The sequence below is a fragment of the Argiope bruennichi genome, chromosome X1, assembly GCF_947563725.1.
Source record: "Argiope bruennichi chromosome X1, qqArgBrue1.1, whole genome shotgun sequence".
Taxonomy (NCBI): domain Eukaryota; kingdom Metazoa; phylum Arthropoda; class Arachnida; order Araneae; family Araneidae; genus Argiope; species Argiope bruennichi.
The window spans coordinates 16,671,809-16,685,425 of NC_079162.1; the positions used below are offsets into that span (position 1 = coordinate 16,671,809).

Sequence of the window (13,617 nt, forward strand, 5' to 3'; positions counted from 1 at the left end):
GTTTAGAGTTTTTACATTCATTCAAGGAATTAGCAGTTTAGTTGAGTATGATTAACTTTATTTTAACATTACGCTGTTAATTCACTTCAATTTGATCCTATAGATATCCTTAATTCTAGAGTGCCCCCCCCTTTCTATTTACGTTTGAATGTACTTATCTAAAATGTTAATTGCCGTCTCTTGTTGCAGTACTTACAAAGAATTTTTTATTTCTTTTCTTTTATAAATAAATTGAATCATGAAAAAAGCAAATTAAAGATGTAATATATTGTATTGACTGTCAACAACGGGTATATTGAATATAAATCAATAATCCATTTCTTTTTTCAATCGGCATATAAAAATGCAAGTTGAAATTCTAAAAATGAATTGCATGGCATATTTTTTCCCCCATTCCATTATTAAAACCAGTGGCGGATTAAGGCATTTTGCAGCCCTAGGCAGTGCATATTATGTGATTACATTCCAAAACATATTTCATAGGTTAATATATTTTATGATACTAACCTATGGTTGGTTTGCTTAGCCAATGGTAGGTTAATATATTTTATTTTAGAATTTAGCGAAAATCTATGTTTTTTTTTATTTATTTATTTGCTATGGAATATTCAAATATATCTAAGCAAATGTTTTTTGCATATAAGTACTGTAGTAACCAAGTAAAAGTAATGAAATGCATTGATTTATTCCTACTATTTTATGCAAAATTTTAACATTTTCAAAATTTATTTGGAAGCTAGGCTAATAACATTCTGTAATCGATCTATCTGCCGCCTCCTTTCAACCCAGCAGTCCTAGGCAGTCGGAAATCCGCCACTGATTAAAGTAATAAATTATATGTGGCTAAATCTAATGTACTTTTTTTTTTTTTGTATCCAGCAGTATTAACAATCCTTGTGTCATTTAATATTTATCAATCTAAAATTTAAAATATATTTTCCGAAAATCTTAGAACCTCTAAGTTTTTAGTTGTTTTGCTTGAAATTGCCTTTTAGATTAAAGCATTTTGTATTCTTAGGAGTCTGTTGGAAGTTGTAGATGAAGAACTTTTGCTAAGGTACGCTCTTACTAACTTTGTGTGTTTAGAGTATTGTAAGATCCTGCTGATATGTTTGCTTGTATTTTAAAAATTGTTTTAGCTTTAAAAAGTGCACTGCTTCTTGTTTGTATTCATTTTTAGTATATTGAATATTTATATTTTTGTTTTAATTTTGTTTTGATATAATAAATTATGCTCTGTAAAAATTAAGTTTGTATGATACTTCATAGTAAAATTTAAATAATGGTAATAAATAATATAAATGCTAAAACAAATTATTGGGGTTTTTTCCTATTTTCCTGCATTTTTATGTCTTTACTCTAAAAATTTTATTTCGTAAAAAGTGGAAGAGAAAATTACATTACATACCCATGTCCAAGATTAGAATTGAATGTGTTTGGGGTCAATGAATTCGTAAAATGATAATGATATATACAAATGTTTTCGATAAAAATCCAAGAGAAGAAATGTTTTGCGTTTGGAGCCTGATGAAATATACCACTTTATTTATATAACCACTGTGGGAAGTTCTCTTATAATCATTCATTACAGCTATTAATTTTAGATGTTGCATTTGGTTAACTGAAGTATTTTCCATGTCAAAAATACAAGTTTCAGGTGTAATTATTTGAGGAAGAGTGAGTCACTTAAAAGCTGGACAGTAACAAATTCAAGTGGCAAGGGATCTATAATTTCAACCTTGATGGGGCAATAATTATGCGAGTCAAATCGTTATGTACTAATATTTTAATAAATCTAAAACCGACAAGTATTTCGTGCTATTAATGAAAATTTTATTTATTTAGAAATTTAGCTATAATCTTGAGAATTTAGGAGAGAACAGGTGTATAGAGAAAATTTTGCAAGTTAAAATCTGTTTAGAATTATTTGAGATTAATTAATTATGTCACAAGAACGTTTTGTTGTTCTGCCAGTAATTTTATTTGAGCTGGACGTCCTAAATTCTATCTGTGTCAGTGATAACATTGTAGAGTTTTCTTTGTCAAAATGTACACGGCTACTTTTGGAGAAAAAAAAGATTTAAAAAATTCTACGTTTATGCGTTACGTAATTAGTATTTATCATAAAAGTTTTGAATCAATTTCTGTTCTTTTGTGTAATTATTTTATATTCTTTCGCTAAGCATATTTTCATGGAAATCATTCGGTGAATGTATGGTGCAAGAGATCCAACTAGCGTAATAACGGAAAAATGGACTTTATTTTATGAGAAACACAAAAAGTAAAACAGAGCTACGGTGTATGAACAGTGACACGTATACAGACAGCAAATTGTTGATTAGATAACGACATAGCATAACCAACAGCACTGGGTGTCACCAGCTCGTGGTGCGAGAGAAATGAATGAATGAATAGTTTCAGTCTCTCCGTCAAGGCGTGGAACTTTCCAGAATTCCCATATCTTCATTTCTAATTGAGGTAGAGCCAAAGTTAATTTATTTCCCCGAATATTCATTTTTTACCCGAACCGTCATCAAGTTTATCGTTAGAATTGGAGATCATTGATCTGGCATTCATTCAACACCCATAACGAATGATTGTTAATCTCTTTTTTTACAGGGAGACAAACTATGCAACGAAACGGTATGCAAATTCGTAACAATATTTTTGATGAAACTGTTTACAATGTAAAACTTTTCTTTATATACTCTCTCAAATATTTTTGATAATAATTATTCAAATTAACAGTTTCCATAATAAAAAAATAAAAAAAAAATTAAATCATTTTTGTTGTTCTTTGTCACTAGGTTTAAATTTTGAAGCAACATTTTTTAATTTGAAGTTTTCTTTTACATTTTTATAAACGTTTTATAACTTTTGATATAATTAGAGATAAAATAATTTATGTTAATTTATCAAGAACTTATTTAACAAATTTGCTGTTAGTTGCATTCCTTTTAACTTTCTTTATGATAATTATTTCCCATTTTTTGAGGGGGAAGGCTATTGTATTGGGAAATAGTGAAAATCGACTTGTCAGTATCGTGACGATGGATCACGGCTCTCAATGAAATGCGATTCACAGTATATCAGGATTCACAGTGCCCCTTAGTTGAGCTGTGTTTCTGATTGCAGCTGTGATGAACGTTGCCCCGGACTTAATTCGATCTTCATCCTCATCGCTTTTGCGTAAATCCCATTCTTCGAAGACCAAAGTAAGAATGGTTAATAATAATTTTTGACACGAACTTAACTTTTTATTTTGTATAGTGTTATTACCGATTTGATTTATTTGACACTTTGGAAAATCAGCTTTTGCAAAGATAAAGAGGGAAATTATTAGTAATAAGAAATGTTAATAATTTGATGAATCGGTAATATCCACATAGGACCGATCGACTTGTCGCTCATTTATCCTTGAAATAATGATTAGCATCTTATATTTCTCTCACAAAATTTTCTTACTTGAGAATTAAATGTATTAAAATGATTATTTATCTTTTTTCTAATGTCCTACAACTGATCTAGAAGTATCTGCATCTGTTTACAAAAAAAGTAATTGGTAATTTCACATGGGGTGAATGGAATTGATTTATTCATTGGCATTAATCTGTAAGTCACAATCAGCCTAATGACTAATTTCTTCGAAACTATCGCATCCAGAAGTTTAAAGAAAATCATTATAGATTCATGCTTCTTCACTTTTTATGACATAGTTTCCTTAAATGTAATTGTTTTGATTCGGAACAAAATTTACCCATCATCTTTGAAAAAACTTCTTTTTTCTTTACTGTATGAAGGAATAAATATTTGTTTTAAATTATCTCAAAATAATTTTTGACGTCTTGAATTTGACAAGAATCTGAGATTACGAGATTTAAGAGTGTGGCTTACAATGCAATAAATGCCTTTAGGTTGTATTCGACAGTAATTGCTTGGGTTCATTTGAACTCTCAATTTGTAATGCGAGCTGAAAGGGATAATAACCTTGTCCTATAATATATTTGATATCCACACTCAGATCTTTCAAAGTTTTCAAAAATTGTTTGTAAAAGTAAGAGGAACGAAATACACACACACACTGGCCACTTTTCTGCTTGACGAAATACCTAGGGTATATACTCGATTGTTACAACATCAATTCTTTCATCAATCAAGATTGAAAATTATTTAATTATTTTCTATAATTTTTGATTGTGTCAATGAACCACAGTTTTCAATTTGATTTTGGATCAGGAAATTTGTAGGTAGAGCATTTTTCTTTGCAACTCTTACACAACCTTCCAACTTTCTCTCGAGATTGAACGTGATATCTTAACCTATCACTGAAATTTCCTTCATTTTTAGAAAGTAATTTCAGAATTAAGTATGACAACGTTTATAGTAATTTACTACGTATTGTGTATCCTAAGTGTCATAAAAGCCAATCAAATTAAGACAAACAATGCACATAAATGGCTTTAGGTCGATTTTGGGTAAAATTGCTTGCCTTCCTTAAACTCTTCGCTAATACAAGCGCCTATTAGATATAGAAATCTATAGCATTCCTAGAATTCCAGTCAAGGAGTTAATATATCTATTCCTCTTGTTTTCGTTTCAATCAAAACATCTCAATTATATAGAACAAGAAAATTACTTATGAATAATAAAGAACAATAATAAGGTTATTGAATTCCTCAAAGACAATAAAAATTATTAAGTAAAAATTTATGATTTCCAAACTTGCTTCAAAGGCTTTCCATAAAAAAAGCTGCCACAAGTTTTAATAAGCTGTTTTTATGTTCTGAAAAATTTATTTAGCATCTCTTGCTCGAACATCTTATCACCGTTTGTATTTACAATAACTTTATTTTCAATGGAAAAAAAATATTTTCCTATCAGTAAAAAGGCATCCTACAGTGAGCTTGCTATTCTTCTCTGCTGGTCAACTTATTTCTACACTTCTTTGAAAGGACTTCCGTTTTAAATGCTAATTCTCTCTCTAATAAATTCATAACCTTAACAATTTATACTATTTATCTACATGAACTGAACTAAATAAAGCTGATATTTTTCAAATTCCTTTAATATTTTTATATTTAATTATTGAGAGACAAAACAATTTAAAAATTAATATTTATGACAAAAGGAATGAATTTAAATTATTATTAGGTATATTATATTAGGTATTAGGTATATTCCCAAAATCCTAATGTCTCTGTATAAAAATATTATTTTAAATCAGCTCATAATGCTTAAGATATGCAACAATATAAATTCAAGCAAAATTAAATAAAATAATCCTATAATCAATAATACCCTCGCTTCAGTCTATTAGCAGCCTTTAAGATGTAATTAAAGGATTATTTTTGAAAGCGATTTTGACACTTTTACATTATTGTTGAATACATACTCAATCTAATAAGGTCTGATCTGAGCCTCAAGAATGCAATTTTTATCTAGATCTTACTCGTCCCAAGCAATTCCTTTTCTATATAGCTTTTCTAGACCCCTTGAAAACAGTTTCTGATTTTAATCTACCTCAATATGATTTTTTGTTCCAAAAACTGTGTGCAAATTGCTGATGGTATCTTTGCATGTTTCATTTAATCAATCTCCAATAAAGTGTTTTTTTAGCCCTAGATAAATTCAAACTTTGAATATATGCTTGTATGTACTATAGTATTTTAATAATTTAAATTACAGGCATAACAGTATTCTAGCATTATATTTTGTTGATACCTTTAATGGAACTGTTGCACTTGGCTTACCAAGACATCGGATTTGGAGTTTATGACAATTGAGGTCCACTTATTTTACATACAATTCGTAATTAATATAAATCGCTACTGCGATGCTGCATTTTATTCAATTATGTTTTTAATAAGAACTGCTCTCAGCATCATCTATCATGCATATTTTCAGTGTGGACCTTTCATTTTTGCATCATTCCTTTCCCTATGCTCTGAAATGTGTACAAACATATGTTGGTGTTCTCATTATTTTTATGGCAATATTCTCTTTAGAAATATTTTTTTTTATAATGCAGCATATTTATTATATTGTCCTGCTATGTTCTTGTTTTCATTAATCAATAAAATATCTCATTTTTATGTGTTAAAATAAAATGAGCCCACTTGCTACATATCTTGGACTATTTTATCTTACAATCATGATTTTAAAAATATTTGCTTGTAGTACACCCAATAATTATAGTTCATTTGTTTTGCTTGAGAAATAGGCAGATGTCTTCATCTTACAAATTTCCTATTGTTTAGAATTCTTAACATTTTTTAGAGGCTGCCATTCGGAATTAAAAATAATAAATGATCTGCCTTCTTTTCTTACCTAGTTCTCAAAAAATAGTTAACAGTAATACTCTTAAGGAAAAGTAACTAGATAGGTTTTCAAAAGAGTAATAACATATTTTGATTTATTTCAGTTGTGTTTTATACTGTTGTAAGAAAATAAATAGTTGCTTTTAACTAGGAGGGTTGTATCTCAAAATATGTATCACTTTAATAGAATAGAGATTAAAGAAAGGATATCTTTACATTAGGTTAAGGCATTTAAATTCTCCTGCATGAAATTAAAAAGTCTTATATAAATCAAATCATATACTTACAGAATGAAATATTATTATGTAGCTATATTTTTAAATGAAGTAAATAGATTCCTTCAAGAACATTTTCTTATTAATTGAATTTTGAGGTGCTTTGGAATTGCAGTAATTACGCTTATAGATTGCTTCCAAGCATCTGATTTTGAGCACTATGTTCACTGAAAATATTGAATTATCTATCTGCTTTTGCTTCTGTTAGTATATTTTATTCGCTCATTTTAATTTATTTGGTTAATTTGACGATGATGATGTCGTTTCCGCATTACAACGGAAAAGGGTTGCAGTAGCTTTTGAGGGTAAAGACCCCTGAGAACCCGAGGGCAGAAGTCTGACTTCTAGCTCATATGAAGATGACAGTCACATACTCCCTTTTGCACGGCCCCTTTTTACAGGGAGGTGGGGGCACTTTCAAACACCTCACAGATAGAAGACAGGGCGAATAACAACCATGTCCAAACCAGGACTCGAACCCGGGACGGTCAGATCACGGGGAAGACGCTCTACACCTAGGCTAGGACGCCAGCATTTGGTTAATTTAAATCATAGTTTTAGCTGTATAATGTTACCAATTTTTATAATAACAATTATTCATAATTTTTTTCTATCAGTGAAATTGTATCATGCAGCATTTTTACGCAAATGTTTTTTTTTTTTTTCAGATTTTAATTTAACTTTATCTTTTCTATCTCTTGGCAGCATGGATATGTTTCAAAATCCATCTTTTCCTAGCTAATTTTGAAATGTGTCCGTTAGCTTTAGTGGAAGTGTATTTATTTTAACATATATGTAGGGAATAACGCTTCTAAAAGAAGAAAAAAAATGCTTTGATGTTTCAATATAGTATAGCGAAAGTTGGAAACTTATCTATTTCTCAAGTTCAATAAAAGGCAATATTCTATGATTTTCTTATTTTGAAAAAAAAATAAGTATTTTTATTTTTTAATGAATTTTTGTACTCATGAATATTTACTTAATTTAAATTTAATCAAAAATGTCAAATAGTAAATTCATATTAAACTTTTGCTCTTTAAATGCTCTCAAAAATTTCGCTACTTCATTTTTGTTGGAAGATTTTTTGTGCCTTCAGATGTTCTTGTAAATATAATGTTGTAAAGACATTTACTGTCATTTCAGGGATATAAAGAAGTTTTTTTTTTAATTGCGGTCTTCGAATAATTTTTAAAATTGCTGAAAAGGATAACTTGATTAAATTAATATTTGTAGGTGATATTTTAGATGGTTCAGTCCATGGTCATTTTATTTTAATATTTATTAATTGTTTTGCAGAATTGGCATAAAAATTTAGAAAGGAACATAATAGCATTTTTTATTGCTTTGACTTGTTGGGTTAACTATGCATGATGTCATACATCCAGATAAAAAAGAAGGGAAAGTAGTAGCTTTTTTTTATTTTTTATATTTAATCTGAGAGGAAAAGTTTAAATAGCAAAATTGTGGCTATTTAAAGAAACCTATAAAATGAGACTACATGAGGATATATCTTGTAAAAAAATTCAAATCTATATCTATATCACTTTTCGAAAAAGGTCAGAAATTCCCTGTAAGTGCTTTTCTTTGTGTACTAATTTTCAAAAAAATATTAAGCAAAAAATATTGTTCCACAGTTTATAAGGTAATTTTTTTCGATAAAATTTATGAAAATTAATTTTAAAGGTTGGCATCGTATCTCAATTATTATACCTGAACATGTTTTTTGTTAAATTTGAATGAGTACAGACATAATAGTTACCACAAAACGTCTTGATTATTTTGTTAGTTCTGATATATAGGTGAATGCTATCATAGCATGTTTTAGATGATCAGCCCACAGCTTAATATATCATAAAGGCTTTTATATATTTTTACCATATTAAAATTCAATTCGATTGAAATATAAGTTAAGAAATTCAGAACATAATGAATAACATATATTGTTTGTTTCTTTGTTTTTTCAAAAATCATTTCTTGATTGAATATTGGACTTAAATCCGGACCAATTCAGAGAGTATATACTGATGTACAATTCATAAACTTTTACTGTAGTTATCGTATATAGTAGTTATTACGTTCCGTCTGTTCATTAAGTATGGTTTATAATTAATTATTTTATTAATATAATTTTCTGTAGATTGTTATATCAAAATAATTATTCTTGTTTGCTGCTATTCAAGCATTTAACAGAAGCAGATGCAATCATATATATATATATATATATATATATATATAGACAAGACCTTAAAAATTTATTGTTTCAGCTATTTATATAATATTTCAATTTTCATTTTTCAAAATTAATCTTCCACTTTCTTAAGTCAAATCTGAGAATCTTTTAAAAATCAAGTCGATAGTAAGTAAAATCATATTATCAAGTTTTAAAATAATATGATTTTAAAAGAAATTCAATTGGGTTAATTTTATTCTAGGATTCAATTTTAATTTATTTATAATTAAATTTGATATACTCTCTTGGATTCAGGTTTAATTTATATGAGTTTTTTTTTCTTTTAGTTTGGTGTTTTAATTTGATGTTTCATAACCCATCCTATTCATTTGTCTTTCTTTTAAATAAAGTATATTGTTCTGTATTATGTGTTCTCCTAAAACTTGCAATATGTTGTGCTGCTTTATAACCCATAACTTTGCACCCTGTGCTTGCTTACAGGGGACATACCGAACGTTTAGCAGATTTGGATGATGATTACAAGTATTGTCAGCAGTAAGCATATTGTTTTGGCAATAATTTTTCAATGTCTTGCATACTGATTAACTTTCTTCAGAATGTTTATTGTTGCATGTGGTAATGGTGCTTCCATTATTTTAAAGTTTTGCGAATACTACTTTTTGTGAAAAATCTTTTATGTAATACTTCAATTTTGTGCCTGTTCATTTGCTTTATACAAACAATCGATTACACTATTTCAGAGCTACTCTACCTGTGGGTATTAATAGTCAAGACTCATCCAAAAAAGTAAGCAAATTAGCTTCTTAGTTATATGATTCCAAACATTTAAATTTTTATTCTTTTTGGTGAAATATTAGTTTCTTATGTATACTCTCAAATATATTTTCTGATAAAATATTTTAATGTATCAGTGAGTTTTAAATGTTCAGAGAATTTCTATTTACTTAAAAATTCAAGAAAAGATTATTAATGAAAAGTTGAGGTATAGGGATTTTAAGAATTTCTTGAAAATGTGCTTTCTTATTTTTTATATTTATTTCATTGGTGAAGAATATGATGCTATGTAAGGCTGATTTTCTTCATCGTTCTTTTTACTTAATTTATTTACTAGCAGTGGTGCATATACACGCCAACTGTAATTAAGTCTAATATAATAATATTGCTTACATTATTTCTTTAATGTATATACAGTTGTGACTCATCATATCAGAAATTTGCTTTACAATCATGATCAGAATAAATTTGACTGTGAAATTTTGGTTGATTCTTTATTTTTGTGCTTGGAAACTTTCGAACAGTGTTCAAATCCCAATTAAAAAATACCAAGTAAATAACCTTTATTTTTTTATATTCAATTTTTCGCTTAGTGAAAATTACAAAAATACAATTTTTTGAAGATGTGCAACGATTTTACCTGTGGTAATTAATAAGAATAAATCCATCAAAAAATAAGAATGAATCCATGAGTATGAAAATTTTCATGTGAATAATAATTTAGAAAATTATCTATGTACCTTTTTTTTTTTTTTTTTCAAAAGATGACCAATATTAAAAGAAAATGAATATTTCATAAGCCAGATATGTTTCTGTCGAGGTGACAAAGAAAACGAAATCGTAATTCATGAACTTCCAATGAGAAAAGGCAGTGGGTGTAGGAGAAAATGGAAAACAATGAGAGAAAAAAGGCTAATTTTGGGTAGGGATGGAAGGAAAAAAAGGAACGGTTATCCACTTGTCATGGTGAGTCTGGTGAAATTGTAGCTCTGGTAATTCTACATTCAAAAGGAGAAAAAGTTAGCTGTAGTCTTTAACTCTTTGGGGTTAGGTGGGTTAAAAACTGTCCCACCTTTGGCTTAGCTTTTCAAGCATGATGGGATATGTTTTAACCCACCTCGAGAAATTGAAGTTACTCATAGTTATAAAGTTTGGTATTTTAATTAAAGTTTTTCGTTCAATTAGCCACTATATTTGCGTAAATAAGTGAGGAAAAAATTTGTACAAATAATAATACATCAACAAGTTGTGTGTTCTGCTATGATCAAGGTTGGAACATTGTATCTTGCTATGAATTCTTGTCATTCATAACGGTGCGTGTTATTCATAATAGTATGTATTTATTATGAGTAAATAAATTGTTTTATATTTTATAATAAAAAAGTAACCAGGTTATTGATGCTTTATATTTATTTTGGAGCTGTGAATTGCTGGGATTATATGTCCCACTCTACAACTAGAGTTTTTATTTTCTTTAAAATTGTGTGTCTCAAAGAGTTAAATCAATCAGTCAGTTGTGTGCGCTATGGGCTTTCATGGGTTGCCGGACGACTACCCCTGCCCTGTGTTTCTCTAGCTTGCTCATTTTTTGTCTTTTCTTCACGATTTTATTATTTGTTCTTTTGTTGACCATCGAACTCTTAAAGTGGGAAAGTTAGCTAATTAGATTTTAAAAAAATCACAGTATAACTTTAAAAAATAATTTCAGGGCGTAGTGCAGCTTTGCAACGTTAATAGACGAGCCATCACTGCATATACAGCATTGCATTTGTAATGATTTGAAAAAAAAAAAAAGGTAGCTTAATTGATATGATTTTATTTTATTGTGGCGCTTTTCTTAAAAAATCTGTAAATTGATTTTTGCTATTGAATATCATCGTGCTGCAAACATTAGAATGATTTTAAGTATCTTCTAATAAACTAATTCAGCTCGGTTAGTTAAAAAATGTAGCTAAATTACTCGGGTTAACTTTATTTTTCTGGCGAATTTTTTTCGAGCATGTTTGTGTTAATATGTTTCATTTGCTTCAAGAATATTCGATCAAAGTATTATTTATTTATTTAGATGGAATCAAAAGGAAGGGGGGCTTCAGATAGATTGTATGACAATCGAGATAAGTGCCTACCAACAGATGTTCCTAATGGTAGGGACATAGCTCAAAATAGATTGTCATCATTAATGGATGAATTATCTAATCAGTTTTCTTCTGGTGAGTATGAGAAATTTTCTTTGTTAATTATAATCATGAATTGCTACATTGAATAGGTTTCTTATTATGAAATGACTTTATTTTATAGATGTACAAGACCTTCACAACACTGTTGCTTCTACATGTCAGAATGGTTCATTAACGCCAACTAATAGTCCAAGGTTAAATCAAAAATCACAGAATAATAATCGAAATAGTCTGAGCGAAGATGATGACAAAGAAAATAGCCAAAAGGATAAACAGCCACCTCAGGCCCCTCCTCGTCGGCGAAATCAGAAGAAAACATCATCCCCTGTAATTTTCCCCCATCATATTATCGAATTTAAAGTCAAATATCATTTACATGCTGATTTCTTATATTCCAATAGTATTTTAAATTTAATACATGCCAGTTTATTTTTAACTAGTTATTATTTTCTGTTTTAGTTTATTGAAATTTATGATTGGATTTTTGAAATATAAATTCAAAAATTAAGAAACTGAAAATTATTGTTAATAACTTAAATATTAATATTATTAATTGCATTTCAAACCTATATTTCATACCTAAAATAGAAAGGTTCGAGAAATTTCTGGGGGATCCATATAACTTTTGATGTTTTTCACATGTTTAAATTGTGGTTCTAGCGTTTACAGTAATTTATTTACCATTTGATTAAAGCATTGCACTTGAAAGGCTGTTTTGGGATTTAGTGAAGGTTCAGTTGCATATGGATCAAATCCGCCTCCCCCCCCCCCCCAAAAAAAAGAAATATCAAACATTTTTCTTTTGTGTGTAATTGCTTATACTGAATCCAAAACACAAGAAAAGCGAATGACGTCCATAGTGTAATACGATTTTGTCACCTCCAGTCGTCATCAGTATCTTAGGAAGTATACATGGAAGTAGATGGAGCGTGTAATTTTTTTTTAACCTTCCCTAATCATATTTTCTTTAAAAATGATATAAATGCACTTATGTTTTGTCTTCAAAGCATTCCATATGACTGGTATTCTGGGCATCTGTAACACCTTGCCCTTTTCCAGTCGCTATGTCATTGACTGAATCTTGAATGCAGCTTCAACCTCTAGATCCTTGCTAATTTCGATGCGTCGACAAAGGCTTTATCAAATCTTTTATGCATCTCTATCCAGCTACTAGACATTTAGAAGTCATTCGGCAACATATATCATTTCACCGAAGTTCTTTATTTATGTCTTTAACTTGAAAAAGTAAAAAGGTTCAGAAAACTGGAAAAATTTGAAATTTGTGAACTGTCATTTGATTGATTATCAATTCAGTATATCCTTTTGCTTTCACGTCATAAGTAGTTTTTGTTTTCTAGCTCTTCTAGAGCATTACAAATTTAAGCAGCTTACACCAAACTATGTAGCTTTAACTTTTTCCTCTCTACATTTTCATCACATTTCGGGGAGACATTTTTACTCACAGATCTATCATTCTTTCTAAAAACAACCATCTTTTAGTAAATGAGGCAAAAAGAGTTGATTGCATTACAGAGTTTCATGGACAGCATCTGTGCATTTTGGTATGTCTTCTAAACTAGGTTATTGCTGTTTCAATGCGCATGACGTAATAAAGCTTTTGAATTTTTGTAGAACCAAACTTGAGATGCACTTCTGTATATCAACGTCATTATTAAACCCTTTTTATAAATATTTTCATCATTCAACCTTAATATTTCAAATTCATGACAAAGTTCATAAAATAAATTGTCAGCACTATACACCTGATGAAATAATTCCTGTCGGAATGTTTAATTATACATCATCAGATAGATCTACTTGTCATCAGAGTTTGTTTCTTATGAATCGTGTCTGAAGTGCTATCTATTATTTTGGCAAAATCT

The 13,617-nt window shown here is 29.0% G+C and overlaps 1 protein-coding gene across 5 annotated transcripts in view; it reads left to right on the forward strand.

Moving 5' to 3' along the window:
* LOC129958166 (mitogen-activated protein kinase kinase kinase kinase 5-like) overlaps positions 1–13,617 on the forward strand; it is a 94,063-nt gene that overhangs the window by 52,743 nt on the left and 27,703 nt on the right. For 2 of the 5 annotated variants that reach the window (XM_056070407.1, XM_056070411.1), the window contains 5 exons: positions 1,019–1,057; positions 9,264–9,317; positions 9,524–9,569; positions 11,623–11,767; positions 11,856–12,061. In XM_056070407.1, the coding sequence (XP_055926382.1) occupies positions 1,019–1,057; positions 9,264–9,317; positions 9,524–9,569; positions 11,623–11,767; positions 11,856–12,061 (490 nt within the window). The remainder of the gene's footprint in view (positions 1–1,018; positions 1,058–9,263; positions 9,318–9,523; positions 9,570–11,622; positions 11,768–11,855; positions 12,062–13,617) is intronic. The other 3 variants (XM_056070409.1, XM_056070408.1, XM_056070410.1) reach the window with 3 other exon arrangements.